The following is a 15590-nucleotide window of genomic DNA, read 5'->3' as shown; positions in this document are numbered from 1 at the left end:
GTCCCCTCTCTCCCTCTTCCTCTCTCTCGCTCCATTTTCAGGACACGGTAAACTGCGCCAACACCGTTTCAATTCCCGGATGTTTCCTCGCGAAAAAACAACAACCAAACAAACAAAAATCTGTCATCAATGTCAATCGCGATCAATGGAATCAATCTTCGATAATGGAGTCGATCGCCGATTTATGATTTAATCGTAAATCTGCCGAATGGCTGCACATTAATTCACATTTTTCCTGACTCCAACAGATATCAACTTCAAGGACTGACTATCTACTTGCTGCCTAATATATTCCACCCCTTGAAAGGTGCCGTTGGAACGAGATGAGCAATGTGATTCACTTCACCTGTCAGCGGTTTTAATGTTGTGGCTGATGAGTGTATTTTATCACACATTAATGCAATTGGGCTCTTTGGATTGATCAGAATCCCAGCTTTGTAGCCACACATTTCAACAATTCAATGACTGTTTAGTTACCACAATGTGCACAAATAGCGAAAATAAAAAAAAGCAAAGCTAACATTTTCAGGTTTTTTTTTTTCGGACTTTAAAGCTAAGATACCCTATGTAGTTGTGATATGTCAGGCATAACTGTAAAGGTGAGACTCCTGCGATTCTAATGAACCCAATTTCATTCAGATATCTTGATGTGAAAGGTCAAGAGGCCCGTTCAAATATGGTCATGCACATTTCCTTTTGTCAAAAAAGATCGCCGTCTTTGGAGCTATGTTATGCCCGCTTCTCGGCGAGGTATCATAAGATGGTTTACAGCTACGGATTCATCTGGAAGCCTCATTTCCTCTAATACCGGAAGCTTACTGGAAGCCTAAAAACTGAGCCTGTGACTTGCAAGAGCTTGTCCAACAAAAAATAGGCTTAGGGGCTTGGGGGCCCCCTGGTGGCCGTGGGGGCCCTTTGCAACCGCATAGCCTGCAAACAGCCCTGCCTGCGGTAGACATTTAAGATTTTAGTATCTGTCTCGAAATAATGGTATTGTGTCATCTCTAGTTTTCCTAATAGACAATCATGGGCACATCATAGAAAAAAACTCATAAATTAATCTAATAATTGTTGATGCTCTAAGTATTATTGATGAAATAGAGAATTCCTTCCATGTACTTTTTTAAATTGTCTGTTGGCCCAGTGAACTTATAGCATCGTTAGAAGATTATTAAATTAGCAATGTTTCTTATTGACCATACTGTACCTTGACCATTCCAACCCTTGATTTGAATCACAAAGTTGTTAATGACATGCTATCGTATAGGAACCTGCTTGGGAGGTGAATGGAAAAGGTTTTGGTTGAAATGTGAAAACCTGAACTCAAAATCGAATTTGCCGAAAGCAGTGCTGAAAGTGTGGCTTTAAACAGATCCCAGAATGCAGAGAACAGCCAGTTAACCTGTTATTTCAGAGCGTTTATGGCCTATTTCCGTCTAGTTGTGTTTGAGGGTTTACAACCTTCATGTCTAACACCGTCACACACAAATACCGTGATAGCAATGGACTACATACTAACTGTGTTCGAATGAGAGCCTTGTTAAAAAAAAGACACTCTTTCATATTTGTGAAACCTACTGTCTATTTGTGAAAGCAGACAGAAATATGTATATATTTTTTCCCATGGCTATAACAATTCTCAAGGGTCGTTCGTTTTCATCGAGACCTGTTCTCATGTGGTCGGCCATGTAAGGACGCAGAAATCCAAATTCTGTTTTCACAAATAGACAAAAGGTCTCCCAATTCTGAAACTTGTAAATCTTCTCTGGGGACCACATGGTCAAACTGCATTGTATTTTTGTTTATTTTAGATAGAGATTTAAAACAGTGACATTAGTCAAAATGGATCAAGTGTGACATGGTTGAAAAAAAATATCGGCAGTCGTCCACTCAACATTTCTAGTATTGTTTTGAGCAATCGCGAGTTGAAATTTGAATGTCTGATGAATATTGAATATCAAGCTGTCTTTGTCACATCAAATATACATTTTTTGAGTCACGAGTCACGCATTCAAATCGAGCCCTGTAGCGAATCCTCTACCGACGAATAGAAAATAATGACTGAGGATTAGATTAATGTGAAACAATTATATAATTCATATTGAATGTGTCTGGTTTATACTTTCAATTCTACTTAAACAAATAATTTTGGCCAAATTAAGTCATTCTCGTGAGAATTCCATTTACAACTCAGGGTCAACCGATTCTTCTGACTTGTTACACCAACTGAATTAAATGAACAAAGAGTTGGAACAATGTAACAAATCTTCTTACACATGACTTGTAAAGAGCCCAATCACCTAAAAGAGCCGGACTATCCATAGCTATTATACACACACAATTCTGAGTCAGTCAATTTATCTTGAAAGAAAAAAAATCTGAGGTCACACACCACTGTCCTATCAAGGCCCAGATTTCATGGGTGGTCAATTTGGTGCTCTAGCAGTAAGTGAAGACAAACGCTTTTTGTCAATAATCAGTGAAACATCAGCAATCATCTATGTATCTATTTATTTATTTATTCCATTAAACAATGTCTTAAACATACATTTCAAGGCTTTAGCGTAAAAATCCAAAAGTCCATGTGCTTTTGTAAATGATAAAGTAAAGGGAGCAAAAGTAACATCACATAATTCTTACACTTGTATATTTAAATGATCTATAATCCATACATACGTATATTACATCAAAAGGGAGCCTCTTAATGATGTACATTTCTATGAAAATGGCTGAGCTCAGAGCTTACATAGTTCGCACAAGCGTACTTGAATAATTATCTGCATATTTAATCTCCATACTCTTTATTGACAATGTTAAACATTGGCTTTTGTACTTAATTAAACTTTTATATTTTAAGTGTAGACATTGGCTGACAAAAATACACAACAATATTTTATACTATGCTATGTATCTATTCATTCATTTGTTAAATTTTACAATATGTCTTAAAAATTAATTTCATGGCTTTAGTGTTAAAAACCTAAAGGCCATGTGCTTGTGTTAATGATACAATAATTGATGCATATAGGTCTTTTGTGGCACTGTTAATTTAAAAAAAGGATTGTAGGAAGCAACAGGAACATCACATAATTCTTACACTTGTATATTGAAATCATTATCCATAATCCATACACATACAATAATACAGGAAAATGGAGCCTCTTATTGATGCACTTTTCTGTACAAATGGAGATGATCATATTAGTGGCTTACTTAGCTCCCGCAAGCAAACTTTCATAATTATCTGCATACTTTTTTCCATACTTTGTATTGGCATGTTAAACATTGGCTTTTGTACTTTATTAAACTTTTATACTTTAAGCGTAGACTATGACTTACAGAAAATACACATTTCAATATTTTAGGTTTATTATAATTTTTTAAAGTATATTTTAAGCACCAGTATTCAATATTTAAATTCAGAATAAAAAGTTAAACTCAAAATTAATGTATAGAAGTCTTTATAGATTGCTATGTCACACACAGGTTTCTGAAAAGATGGTTTGAAGCCACTAGTTTCAGCTGGCAGTGAGCATTAGCTGGCTGGACTGAATGAGAGACCTGTCAATCAAGGCAACTATGCCCAAAATATACCTGCCACTTCAGTTTAAACAAAACTACCTAGAGAAGAAGGTACCGTATACAGTATATAAATGCCTGTACATTCCTTTTAAAAGCAGTATTCTAAGATTTATGTCATGTGCTGACAGGATTGAGGTTATGCACTCACTGCTCATTTTCATATTTAATATCATAGGCCACAGGTCCCTCCATGCTGAATCCAAGATAAAACGATACTTCCTCCTGACTTCCTCCACTGCGAATACCACCCAAGTAAATGGGACGCACCTGTATTCTAAGATCGCTACCGCAATTAACATAAATTTCACGGTTTTCCGTCTTACCCTTAACTCGCAGCAACATCCTTTGGACCTCAGGGTCTTTCCACACAGCACCGGTCTGCCAGAGAAGGTATGGCTTGCATGGCTGGCTCTGACCACTCGAAGCGGATATTTGATTTGAAGCACAGGCTTGATCAATCTTTCCCTTGGAAACTATTCTTTTCAGTCCAGTATTGTGTCCAAGGAAGAAGTGTGTAATGGGCATTCTTGCTGGCATCATGTGGGAGAAGCGACGATGAAAGGATTTCTTGGTCAATGTGATGTAGCTACTGATGTTCTGGAAGGCTGCTTGGTGCTCAAACTTTCTGTGTTTTGTAGGCCACATCAGTACCATGAAGAGGAAGTACAACTCTGTCACATTTGAATTAGTCCCTTCTTGTTGTAGTGCCTCATTGAGAAGTGAGACCAGTTGGCCATATTTTTTCAACAGTTTAGAATTTGGATTGATGCTGTGCAGAACAATATTGGCCAGGATGAAGTTGATCCTGTCTGATGTGGTTTTATGGGGGGAATTGTTGATGAGAAATTCCCATTTGCGGAGAATTATCTCCATTTCAAGGCCATTCTTCTCATTTAAATAATGCAAGAGTCCCGCAAATGAGTCGGCACGTTTTATTTCCAGGTAGTCTCTCTGATCTGCTATTTGCTGTGCAAGACTTAGTTTGGGGTAACAAGCTTTTTCAGATTCCTTCTCTTTACTGGAAGTGCAGAATATCTCGATGTACCGTTTAAAGCACTGTGACAACTTTATTTTGTTTCTATCATCTGTTGTGTCCCTCTCCCTCAGTGACCTTGGCTTCAGGTATGTGAAGTATTCCTCAAAAACACCAAAAATCTTCTTGAGTCTTGGCTGCAGAGAGATCAGAAATGTCTCATTGTCTGTCAGGACTCGAATGAAGTGGTTGTTTGTTTCATTGCTATCGCCATGACAACTCTTAATTTTCCAGGTACCTTTGAGGAACTGTAGCATTGTGTCCTTTTTGTAACTATCACTGATCGTGAAAAGAGGAACAGCTTGAATTACCTTTAAAATGTTTAGGGTGACCTCTGCCTCTCCTGCATAGCCTGACATATTATATAACCTTTGCATGTTTCCGTCAAGAGGTTCATATGGATCTATCAACTTGTCCGTCTCGGCTAACTCCTGTGAGTTCCTGAATGCCTTTATGGCATTGGATGCTAATTTTAGGCACTTTTCAACCACTTCTGGGGTAAGGTGCTCAAGGCAATTGGTTTCATCTTTTAGCTGGCTCTTGTAGACTTGTCCAATTGTGTCTGCAATGTAGGAATTCGATTTCTTCTCAAGCGCATCCTTGGCCCACTTGAGGGACAATACATAGTTTTTGTCTTTAAGGTAGAAATGTCTTGCCAGTGCTTGTGGCAATGTTGCACTTCTGTTAAATCTTAATGATGCCCTCTGTAAGATCTGTTCCACTTTGTCTGGGCTCTCTTTTTCATATATTTGCTCAATCAAAGGAGAAAACAATGTGTTTTTGTCATCCCCCTTCTCCTTTTTGTAACGTTTGATTAACATACTTTGAATGTTTTGCTCTAGAAAGTCCTTTCCCATTAAGGATTTGTAGAGAATGTCACAGTGCAACATGTCAGTTGTAAGCTCACTACAAGAAAGCTTGTGTCTCTCGTTAAACACTTTGAGGCAGCTTTTGGCAATCATTTGGTGTAAGAACCGTACTGCTCGATAGGTGCCATGCTCCTCAACAGTGGAAATGATGAGCAACGTAGAATAAGGATTCATTTTTTCTTCAAGTTTTTCTGAATTCCAAAGGGAAAACCTTATGCCCACTAGCTCTTCACATAGAGAGAGTGACATGTAGGACCCATTTACAAAAGTATTCAGCAATGTTAGGAAGCAGATTAATCTACCTTGTTGGCTCCTGGGATCCAAATCTGTGAGAATGTTGTTCACCAGATTTTTGATGTATGTCTCACTGAAATTCATGGTCATGATCATGAAGGCGTAGAAGGTTTCAGGTTTGTCATGGTGGTCCTTAAGCTGTTCCAGCTTCTCGGCAAAAAGACTTTTCTCTTTGAGGGACAGCTTGTTGTTGAGGAACACATTTGCCACAAGGCTTTTTCTGGAGCTTTCAGTTGGGAACTGAGTCCTCTCACAGTTCAGTACTATGACCGTTGGATTGTTACGGCGATTTTTCTCACTAAGCACACTCAGGATACACTGCTTTAGGTCCTCCATGTTGTTCCAGTTGTCCACCAAGAGCAAGACAGGTGTGTAGACCGACTGCTCTTGGTTGCCACACGACAGCAAGTGTCTGACTTGAACTGCAACCTCGCTGTTCGGCACCATGTTGTTCTTCACAACAGCACATCTGAATGTATTCCTCAAATTCCAGAGAATATGCATTGCAAGAGTAGTCCCCCCACAGCCAGGGTGATGAAAGAGATTAACCATGACACATGGGGATGTGTAGCCCTCTGTTGGAGTGATCAGTCCGTAAAGCTCGCTGTATTTGTCTCGCTTGATAAACGGCAGGCAACCTGGCCTCTCTGAAAGATAAAAGTTCCACCATGTGACTTGACCGCCTCTGTAAAAGTCCTCCTCAATTTTGGTCTTAAACTCGTGAAAAGACTCATTTGCCTCAATTTCTGTGTTCTCACATTCATTTTCACTTAAGATGTTTAAAGCAGTCATCATACCCTCATCTTTCTTTGTCAGTAAGACTGGGCTGAAACCTGAGGAGGGCAGGTATCTCCTATAAGACTGTGTTTGGGGTTCTTTGAGCTTGTTGATGGTGCTGTTGATTTCATTAAGGCTCAGTTCATAGATGCATTTTCCAGTGATATCCACTTTGCAACGAGTCTCTATAAGTTGTCGCCAATTGTTGAAGACATCAGAGTCTTTGCATATACATAGCATATTATCGTGGCCTTCCATTGTGCGATATATTGCACAAAAGGTTTCTATAATAGGGCTTGAGATGTCAGTGACTGCAGAGTGAAGAATGAAGACCACCAATAATCCATCTCGGGAAAGCAGATTTGAATTGCAGAGGAATGAAACCATGTTGCTGATTCCTCCAGAGCGTATTTTAAGCCAATCGACAGGGTTTAGTGGTTTATTCATCTCAGTATCTTCATTAACCCGTCCATTGCAGAAGACCCAGCTCGTTTGTCTAAAGAGGTTCAGCTTTCCAATGAAAGCTGTAAAACTGTCCTGGGTGGTGTACATATGTGGATAGTGTATATTAGCGATGTTGTCCTTGCGGTAAAAACTGCACGTCCCATTTATATCAGACTCCGGGTCAAAATCGAGTACTGCAAATGGCTTCATATCTTTCAGAAAGCCTAGGTACTCCAGTTGGCTAGGGTGACATTTGTTGGTAATGACTATTAGTTGAATGTTTTCTAACATATCACTACCACGAGTTATCAGTTGTCTCAGCCTTTTCCCCTGGTGGCCTTGGGGGGCTTGGCTTCTATATCCCTCTTTGTTTTCTGCTGATTTGCGTGCTAATGCCCAGGAGATTATTTTGTCTGTTATGATTTTAATTTTCTGCTGGGTTGCACGAGGATTAGGATCTTCTAAGATGTTAATAGCTGTTGGGCCTTCACGCACAAACAGACATTCAGTCTTGCATTGCTCCTCATCTCCTGCTGTAGCAATTTTTAAAAATGTATAGAAAACCGTTTCTTGTGTCACAGAATGCGTTGGAACAACATCAACCTCAATGACCCATTTGTCAGAGGTTGTTCCATCAAGACACTGAATCTGAATGAATTTAGGAGGCCTGATGCATGTTTTTGCAACATTTACATGTTCCTCTTCAAAGTGCCACCTTAGATTCAATTCAAATGCCTCGCTATATTTAGCAAAAGAAGTTATCTCTTGTCCAATTACCCGACCACATTCCTGCGTCAGCTGGCTTTTCACACCAAAATGAATAGTGCCATTTGTGCGGGAATTCATGCAACTCGCAGCGAAAGAAAATACTGCAGTTGTGAATTTATATATAATTTCAATTTCACTGACCTTCTTTATGCTAGGCAAAATATGGTACTCATGCACCGGATCAAGAAGATTGCTTGGACCATCTGGAGGAGGGAGAATGTCATTTTCAGTGTACAAGAAAGATGGGTCCTTTAAGTCAAATGGCCGGGTAAGACGTATTGTCTTTGCTGGGTGTACAGCTGCTGTGTCCTCAGTAGTTGTGGTTGAGATTCTGGGAGGTTCTTTCTCTAGTTGGCCGTGGTCTGTTGTATTTTGGATGGAATTAATTTTATTTCTTAGTTCTTTCAGTAACAGCAGCGAAGGGCTTTGACTTTGGAATCCAGTCTCTGATGACCCAGTTTCCACATCTGTATAGTCATCGAGGCCTGCTGACACATTGTAATTGTGCACATTTCCTCTGAGCTCAGCTGCTCTGCCTGGTAATCTTGCACTCTTCTGGGACATCTCTGAAGGTCTCCTAAACCTCTCCACCTGGCGTACAATCTGGAGTGCGAGCGCGGGCGGAACACCTAAATCGAATAGGTCCTGTTTTTCAAAGGAGGCCAAGGCAGCCCCTGTCATCTCTTTGTCATATAGGCTCTGCGCAATACTCAGTGGGATTTTTAGATGGATGATAAGCCACTCTTTCACAGTATGACTGGTCCAGTCCTCCATCATTTGTGGATATTCATCAACTTCTTTTCCTCTCTGCAAGCACATGGGTAAATCATTAGAGGAATATCCATTAAAGTGTTTGGGTGGCAAAAATATTAACAGTCAAATCTTAACTATATTTATAAGGTTTATAGGGTACAGTATTAAGCAGTATCGTGCCAGATAGAAATTCAATACAAAGATACAAAAACAAGCTTTAGTTTTAGTTTCAGTTTTACATCATATCAAATAAGGTTACCTATGCACACATCACTCTATCGTTTCCAATGACTCGTCATTTACCCCCTTACCGATAGTATGAACTGCTTGCAGCAACTTTGGATGTTGGATGGATAGCATCTTTGAGTTGTTTAGATGACTTAAGGTGAAACAACTGATTTTTGTCAACGTCTTATTTCACCTCGTTAAAATCTGTAGCTGGACCCATTTTACACATCTTCAATGCAAGTATACAGATGGTTGTCTTGGGTGCATGTAGTGCTGACTTAAGTAATTGTGAGACATTGTTATTATTGTCTCTCTCTCTGTACTCCAATACAATAGATTACACATTTTATAATTACTCTGAGATTAAAGTTCAGATTCTAAAATTTAGTTTGAGAGTATTTAAATCAATGTTGGGTGAACAATTTAAGATTAGAGTATAGCATTTTAATGCTTACTATCGCTATTTTTGGGACTCAAAAGTAATTGGACAGATAAAGATTAACTTAAATAGTTGCCATATTTAATATTTGGCTGCAAATCCTTTACAGTTAAGTCTGATGATGCTCTGCCATGCGTGTATCCCATCTTCAGATCTTCCTTGTTTTTCCCTCTACACTATTTCGCCAGGGCAGTAGTAAGCATATTGCAGTTAGGCTTCACCCTCAAGGATTCTGATTGGTTTACTTATTCAAGCTCAAGTTCAAGTTCAAGAGATTATTTGTCACATACATATACTGTACATACGCCTGGATGATAATCTGTCTTGCTTTTCTTCTGCATGACAGACTGACAAAGCAATATTAATATGCACCTCATGCTATCGCCACAATTTGAAAAAGCTGTGTGTGGGCATGCCAAGTGTCTGACAAACAGGAATAAGGGAGTCCATAGTAGTAGGCACCTTCGGAGAATCAAAATAAGGAATCAATATATACAAATTACTTTGTTCTCGTATAATCAAACCACTTGCTCAGGATTCCTAAAAGGAACTGGTGGACGATATCCAACACTAATGACACATACACTGATGTTAAATGGTGTTGATTATGTATTTCTCTGGCACTAATACTGTTCCATAGTAATTCCACTGTTCGTGTCCCCTCGCTTTTTACTCTTGAGGAACTCCCAAGATAACATACCGGTGTTGCTTGTGTCCCATCAACAGACAGTTGAGTTTCGTCTGGTCTCACATTCCTGCACACAGTGTAATTCAAAAGTCCAGTTAGAATGGAATATTTGTTGTATGTTTTTTACTGCAAGAAAGAGAGACAGCTATGGGGTTGACTGCATATGAAAAAAAAAACATCTTTTCATATGAAAAGAAAACATATTTCCATATACAGTCAACCCCATAGCTGTTGAAATCATATATGTAAAGTAACTGTATGAAACTTTACCTTTACCTTTTGTTGACAACATTTACATTCACTTTTGAGATTACGATATGATATAATATACAGTATCTTTGGCACTCTTTCATGCGGCCTCTGTAGAATGTTTTTTTTATATGTGAAGTTGTATTTTGGCTACAATACCACAGTATTGAAGTCAAGAACACCCAAAGTCAGACTAAGTCGTGTCCCAATTTTTTTGGAGGTGGCGGTGAGGTCAAATCTGAGGGGAGAATTCTCTGAGAATAGCTTGTAATAGCATCATGAATTGCGCATCAATTGCTTCAGCGCCGTCTTAGCGTCCGATTCACAAAATATATTACATTTTGCTGCTGGGTGCAATTTGCCCTTGTTTTGCATCTGGTTTCAATTATCCATGTGGCACAGTGTGGCTTTACACCAAGAACACAGTAGGCAGGACAATGGCAGAGAGAATGAGAAAAATGGATACCAATGGCTCTGCGGACACGACACGGTACGTTCACACAGCGGTTTTTTGTTTCATAAAATAGGAAAACGTAGAAAATGTAATGAATGTAAAATGAAAAAAATGTTAATTTTTGTTTTGTTTTGGAAAATAAAGAACAGGGAAAGCCCAAATGCGTAACAGGGAGCGAGCAGAGCGTGACGTTCAGTTGAAATATCCCTGAAGAACGGCATTTTTAAAATTGCGATCGTTCTTGGATGATGCAGTGTGGACACAAATAAACCGTCATTCCTCCAATGGTTCTTAGAACTTCCTGCGGTACAAATACAACTTTCTTTAATGAATATTGTTTCCGTGGTTTTGAAAAAACGCAGCACCAGCTTTGAACACTGAGACTACAGTATACATGCGGCCACTAAACTTTTATGGCAAGTGCAAGCGGTAAGTATTTATAGTACACAATGAGCCAAGTCATCTGTCAATAAGGATTAATGGTTTAAAAAATTGGAATTTGAAAAAGATTAAAACATATTTAAGATTAACACATTTACTATTTATCCAAAAGTAAATGGATATTTGGCATAATTTTTGGTGTTGAAAAAATATATTTCTTGTCCTGGCGAACTGATGGTGTCTCTCTGTTGTTCCCAAATACATTTTCTATCTTTCCCGGGACGACAGGACGCCGTTAGTCTCGCGCCCTGCTCAGGTTGTCTGTCTACCTAGGTTGTCTGTGAACACTATGCAGTACAAGTGGCTGGCGCAAGTCACTGGACAGGAATGATTTCCGAGAGACAAAGCTTGGACCTCGGTCCTTCAGTTGATGATGTCACTGTAGTTTTTTGATGAATTTGATGTGTTGATGAAGAAGAAGTGACCGCTGACACTGACTTGAGTAAAATAATAGATTTATTACAAAAGAACAGCATCAGACCAGACTTGCCTAGGACGTCCAGGAGAGAAGCGAGCCAGATGGATTCTCTGTCAGATGAAACTCGGGCAGGTGCTTTTATGCTTAACCAGAGACAACGTTGACCATCTGATTCCCCTACATAGGTCACCGTTCACATTTTCACCTCCCTTCTCACCGGGACCCCTGACAATGGGCTCTCTCTCTCCCTCTCTTGAGACCCCTGGCACCGTCTGTTAATAATTATCTTATACAATGGGTACTGTCTTGGGATGCCACACATTCCAAGACACCTCATCACAAAGAGGCCTGCTCCACAAACAAATTAAATTCCGACAGTTTTTCACAAATTTCTTAAGACATCTAAAATGTCCCTGTTGTAATGAGACCTCAACCATGTCTGTGTATTCTGTCGTTGTCGTGTTTGAGATACTTTTTAGCCTGAAAAATGCATAGAAGACAAATAAAACCATGCCGAGCAATAACAATAGGCGGGCTGGACCCCTAATAATAATGTGAAAATATCATTTACAGATAAATGCGCTTCAATTTCACCAGCTCTATGAAGATGATAGATAGGCAAATATTACCATCACTCTCGGCAGATGGTAATATTTTCATGCTAACTGCATGTGGCTACTAGTGCTGTTGTTTGTGAATTAGAAGTTTTTTGCAATGAGGCTCATTTGCATAGAAAGGGGCAAATTTTGCACCAAATGTATGAATAATACCTAATTCAAAAATGCGCAAGTGGCAGCGTAGTTAGCGATGCATTCACCCTTTCCGGGTGCTTTGGGAATTAGACATTTTTCTGTTTTTTGTGCGGGTTTAGCAGCCGCAAAAGCCACGCAATCCTTTTGTGAGACTTTCTGGTCGTGGGTTCAACTCAAACTTGAGTCAAGCCGGACACCAGGACAACAATGCAAGTCAATTTGAATACCATGACTGAATACTGTGTACATTATTTTCCTTTCATTTGAGAAACCAAAGTTAAAAAAGTTAGCTTACCCTTTAATTCATCTAAATTAATTTTTGATATTCATTTCAAATAAGTTAACGTAAAACGTTCAAAATAATGTCAGCGTCTGCACCAAACCAAAATCAAGTCAAGTCTGAGTCAATACTGTACACTGTGGAGTCTGAGAGTGTGCTTTAAAATGTGGTCCAACCTTCATGGTCTGATTTAAACAGATTGGAAGACAAACTCTTAATCTTACCGCTCCTTTCTGTTTTCTTCCGAACATTTGAAGTTGAGGGGTTCCTCCAAAGAAGAATCACTCTTTAAAGAGAGACGGCTTGGGGAACTGCTTCTTTCTTCCCACTCGGTTTCCATTTCCTTCTTGTCCAGGGAGGGAATGGCTAGCTGTTCTGTGTAGCTGCCATACTGAATAGAAAAGAAAAATGAAGAAATGTGATCATGTACGAATTGTTCATTTGAATGAAATTGAATAAAGCCTGCGAATGGCTGATTTTTGCATGCATAAGCATCGTAACTACAATAAGAATTGAATGTAAAAGAAGACTACATGACAATGAGGTAGAACATTTTTTAATTGAAACTGAAATTACTCTTAAAATCAGGGGTCTCAAACCCAAATGACCTGAGGGCCATTGACCAGATTGTCTTCTCCTAGCCGGTGTTATGTTGGTGAGTGAAGCACAGGAGACAACGTACTGTTGAGTATTTTATTCTACTCTTCGCAACTGCTCGCAATCATGGTGTACATCACATATCCTCGCTCTCTTTGCTCGCTCTCTTATACTCTTCTTCTCTCACCTCATCCTGAAGTCTTGCGGCGACAACTCCTGGAGGGTGATCGTAGCGGCACTAACATTATCACATTCATCTACATCAAAGTGTCTGCATGTCTGTTCTGGGAACTGTGTTGGCATGATCTCCTAGGGCAGCTGCTGTTGGTAGACAGCCAATGACAGGCAAGTCATCGTTTGCATAAGTGACTAGTTCCACTTTAGGTTCTGCAAGTGGGCAATCTGCAAAATGATGCCTGTAAATTGTCTTTGGTAGCATAGACACAGAAGGTGCAATATCTACAATTACCTGAAGGATGTGAGAATTTACTTGTGCGCTTGAATGTTGACGTCACAGCTTATCTTATCACGAGCTGAAGCCAGAAGCTTGACATCACCAACACAGAGCACAGCCAGCTCTAGGATTACCACTTCCCTCACGTTCCTCACTGTTGATTTGCATTCCTTGGTGAAATGTCCCTTCTTTGCACAGTTGTTGCATTTCATTGTTGCAGTTGGACAGTTTTTATGATTAGCCAAGTGTGTGTTGAATCCACCTCTGAAGCATTTGCGTGGTTGCTGGTTACCATTTGCATGTTTGCGACTGTCTGGTGGCGGTGCTCGGTCTCCTCCGTTCCTAAATATTCCTCCAAATTTGTGTTTGAAGCACCGACAGCCTGTACTGTTGCGTCGGGACTGCGCTGACAGAAGAAAAGAGCATGGCGTTTTTGACCGCTGCCTCCACTTGGCGTGCGATTGTTTGGGCCTTGTCCAGTGTGAGATCTTCTTCCAGTACTAACTTTTCCCTGACAGCAGTGAGAGAGGCAGTAGCAATTAGTTGGTCTCCTATCATCTTACTTTCCATTGGCCCAAAACCGCATGGCATAGCTAGGGCCCTCAAAGATGCAATGTACTGTGTCACGGTTTCATCAGTCCTTTGAATGCATTGTCTGAATGCATGTCGGCATGCTAACACATTCACTTTGTGACAAAGTGCTTTTGAAGCACAGCCATGGCTTCATCAAATGTTGCACCTTGTACTAGCAGAGTATAGAATAGGCGTTGTCACTCCGGGACCAGGCAATGTAGTAGGACCGCAAGTTGCCTTGTATCTGGCCATGCGTCTCCTCTAGCATGTATCACTAGCATGTAATTGTCGAAGAATTTCCGCCATGTGTCAAACAGTATCGGCGGCTCAACAACATGAGGAAAGAAGGGAGGTGGACTCGGTACTGAAGCGTTCATCCTCGTCACCAATTTGTTATGTTGGTGAGTGAAGCGCAGGAGATGACGAACTGTTAAGTATTTTATTCTCACTCTCAATTCTCACGTCACTTATCCTCACTTGCTCTGCTCTCTCTCTTACATACCGCCTCTCTCACCTAATCTTGCAGTCATACGGCGACACCTACCGGAGCATGAGCGTAGCGGCAGTAACAATATCACATCCATATAAAGTGTCAGTGTGTCTGTAAACACAACAGCAGGGAACATCAAGGGAAAAACAAACTGTACCGCATTTTTTCTTAGTTAATGGAATTGCCTATTAATACGTCTGTAAAAATTTGACACGTAATCATGAAAAAAGTTGTTTCTATTATGTTTCATAGTCTGAAAATAAATCATAATAAATAAATTATTAACCCCCAAATGGAAATTCCAGTGTTGCAGCAGCAATGACATACATGACAAAACACACATAATGTACAAAAGCCCACGTTGTTTTTGAATCAATTCACACACACACACACACACACAAACACGCATATGCACACAGTGTATATATATATATATATATATACACACATACATATATACACATACACACATATATACATATATACATATATACAGATACATACACATATGCATATGTGTATATACTGTACATATACATAGCAAAATATATACCGTTCCATATAAAAATAAATGACAATTTATTGATAAAATTGAATTTAACTTCTCCTGGCACAGAGGGGAGTCGTTGTAGGTGGCCATCGTGATGGGCAGAAATGACCTCCTGTAGCGGTCCTTATTGCAGCGGAGCTGAAGGAGCCTCTGACACTCTGTTGTCTGACCAGTAGGTTGTGTAGGGGGTGTGCAGTGTGCTGGGTGTGCAGTATGCTGAGCAGCTTGTGCAACATCCTTCTTTCCACAACCAGCTCTAGGGGCTCCCGAGCAGCCCCCAACACAGAGCCAGCCTTCTTTATCAGTTTGTTCAGTTTCTTGGAGTCTCTGGCTCGAATGCTGCTGCCCCAACAGACGACTGCAAACAAAATTGCACCAGCCACAACAGACTGGTAGAAGTTTTTCAACATCTTGCTGCATACATTAAAGGACCTGAGCTTCCTCAAGAAGTACAGAC

At 39.9% G+C, this 15590-nt stretch overlaps 1 protein-coding gene across 1 annotated transcript; it reads right to left on the bottom strand.

Annotated features, from left to right (window-relative positions):
- Positions 1-2561: 2561 nt before the first annotated feature.
- LOC307229553 (sterile alpha motif domain-containing protein 9-like) lies at positions 2562-8448 on the bottom strand (the record flags this gene model as incomplete). Its single annotated transcript, XM_079999553.1, has 1 exon — positions 2562-8448. The coding sequence occupies one exon, from the start codon at positions 8446-8448 to the stop codon at positions 3727-3729; it is 4722 nt and encodes a 1573-aa protein (XP_079855679.1). The 3' UTR covers positions 2562-3726.
- Between the last annotated feature and the right edge of the window lie 7142 nt (positions 8449-15590).

Source organism: Zeus faber (assembly GCF_960531495.2).
Source record: "Zeus faber genome assembly, chromosome: 4".
Taxonomy (NCBI): Eukaryota; Metazoa; Chordata; class Actinopteri; order Zeiformes; family Zeidae; genus Zeus; species Zeus faber.
Note: the sequence above shows the minus strand (reverse complement) of the source record. Positions and strands in the feature narration are given on the sequence as shown.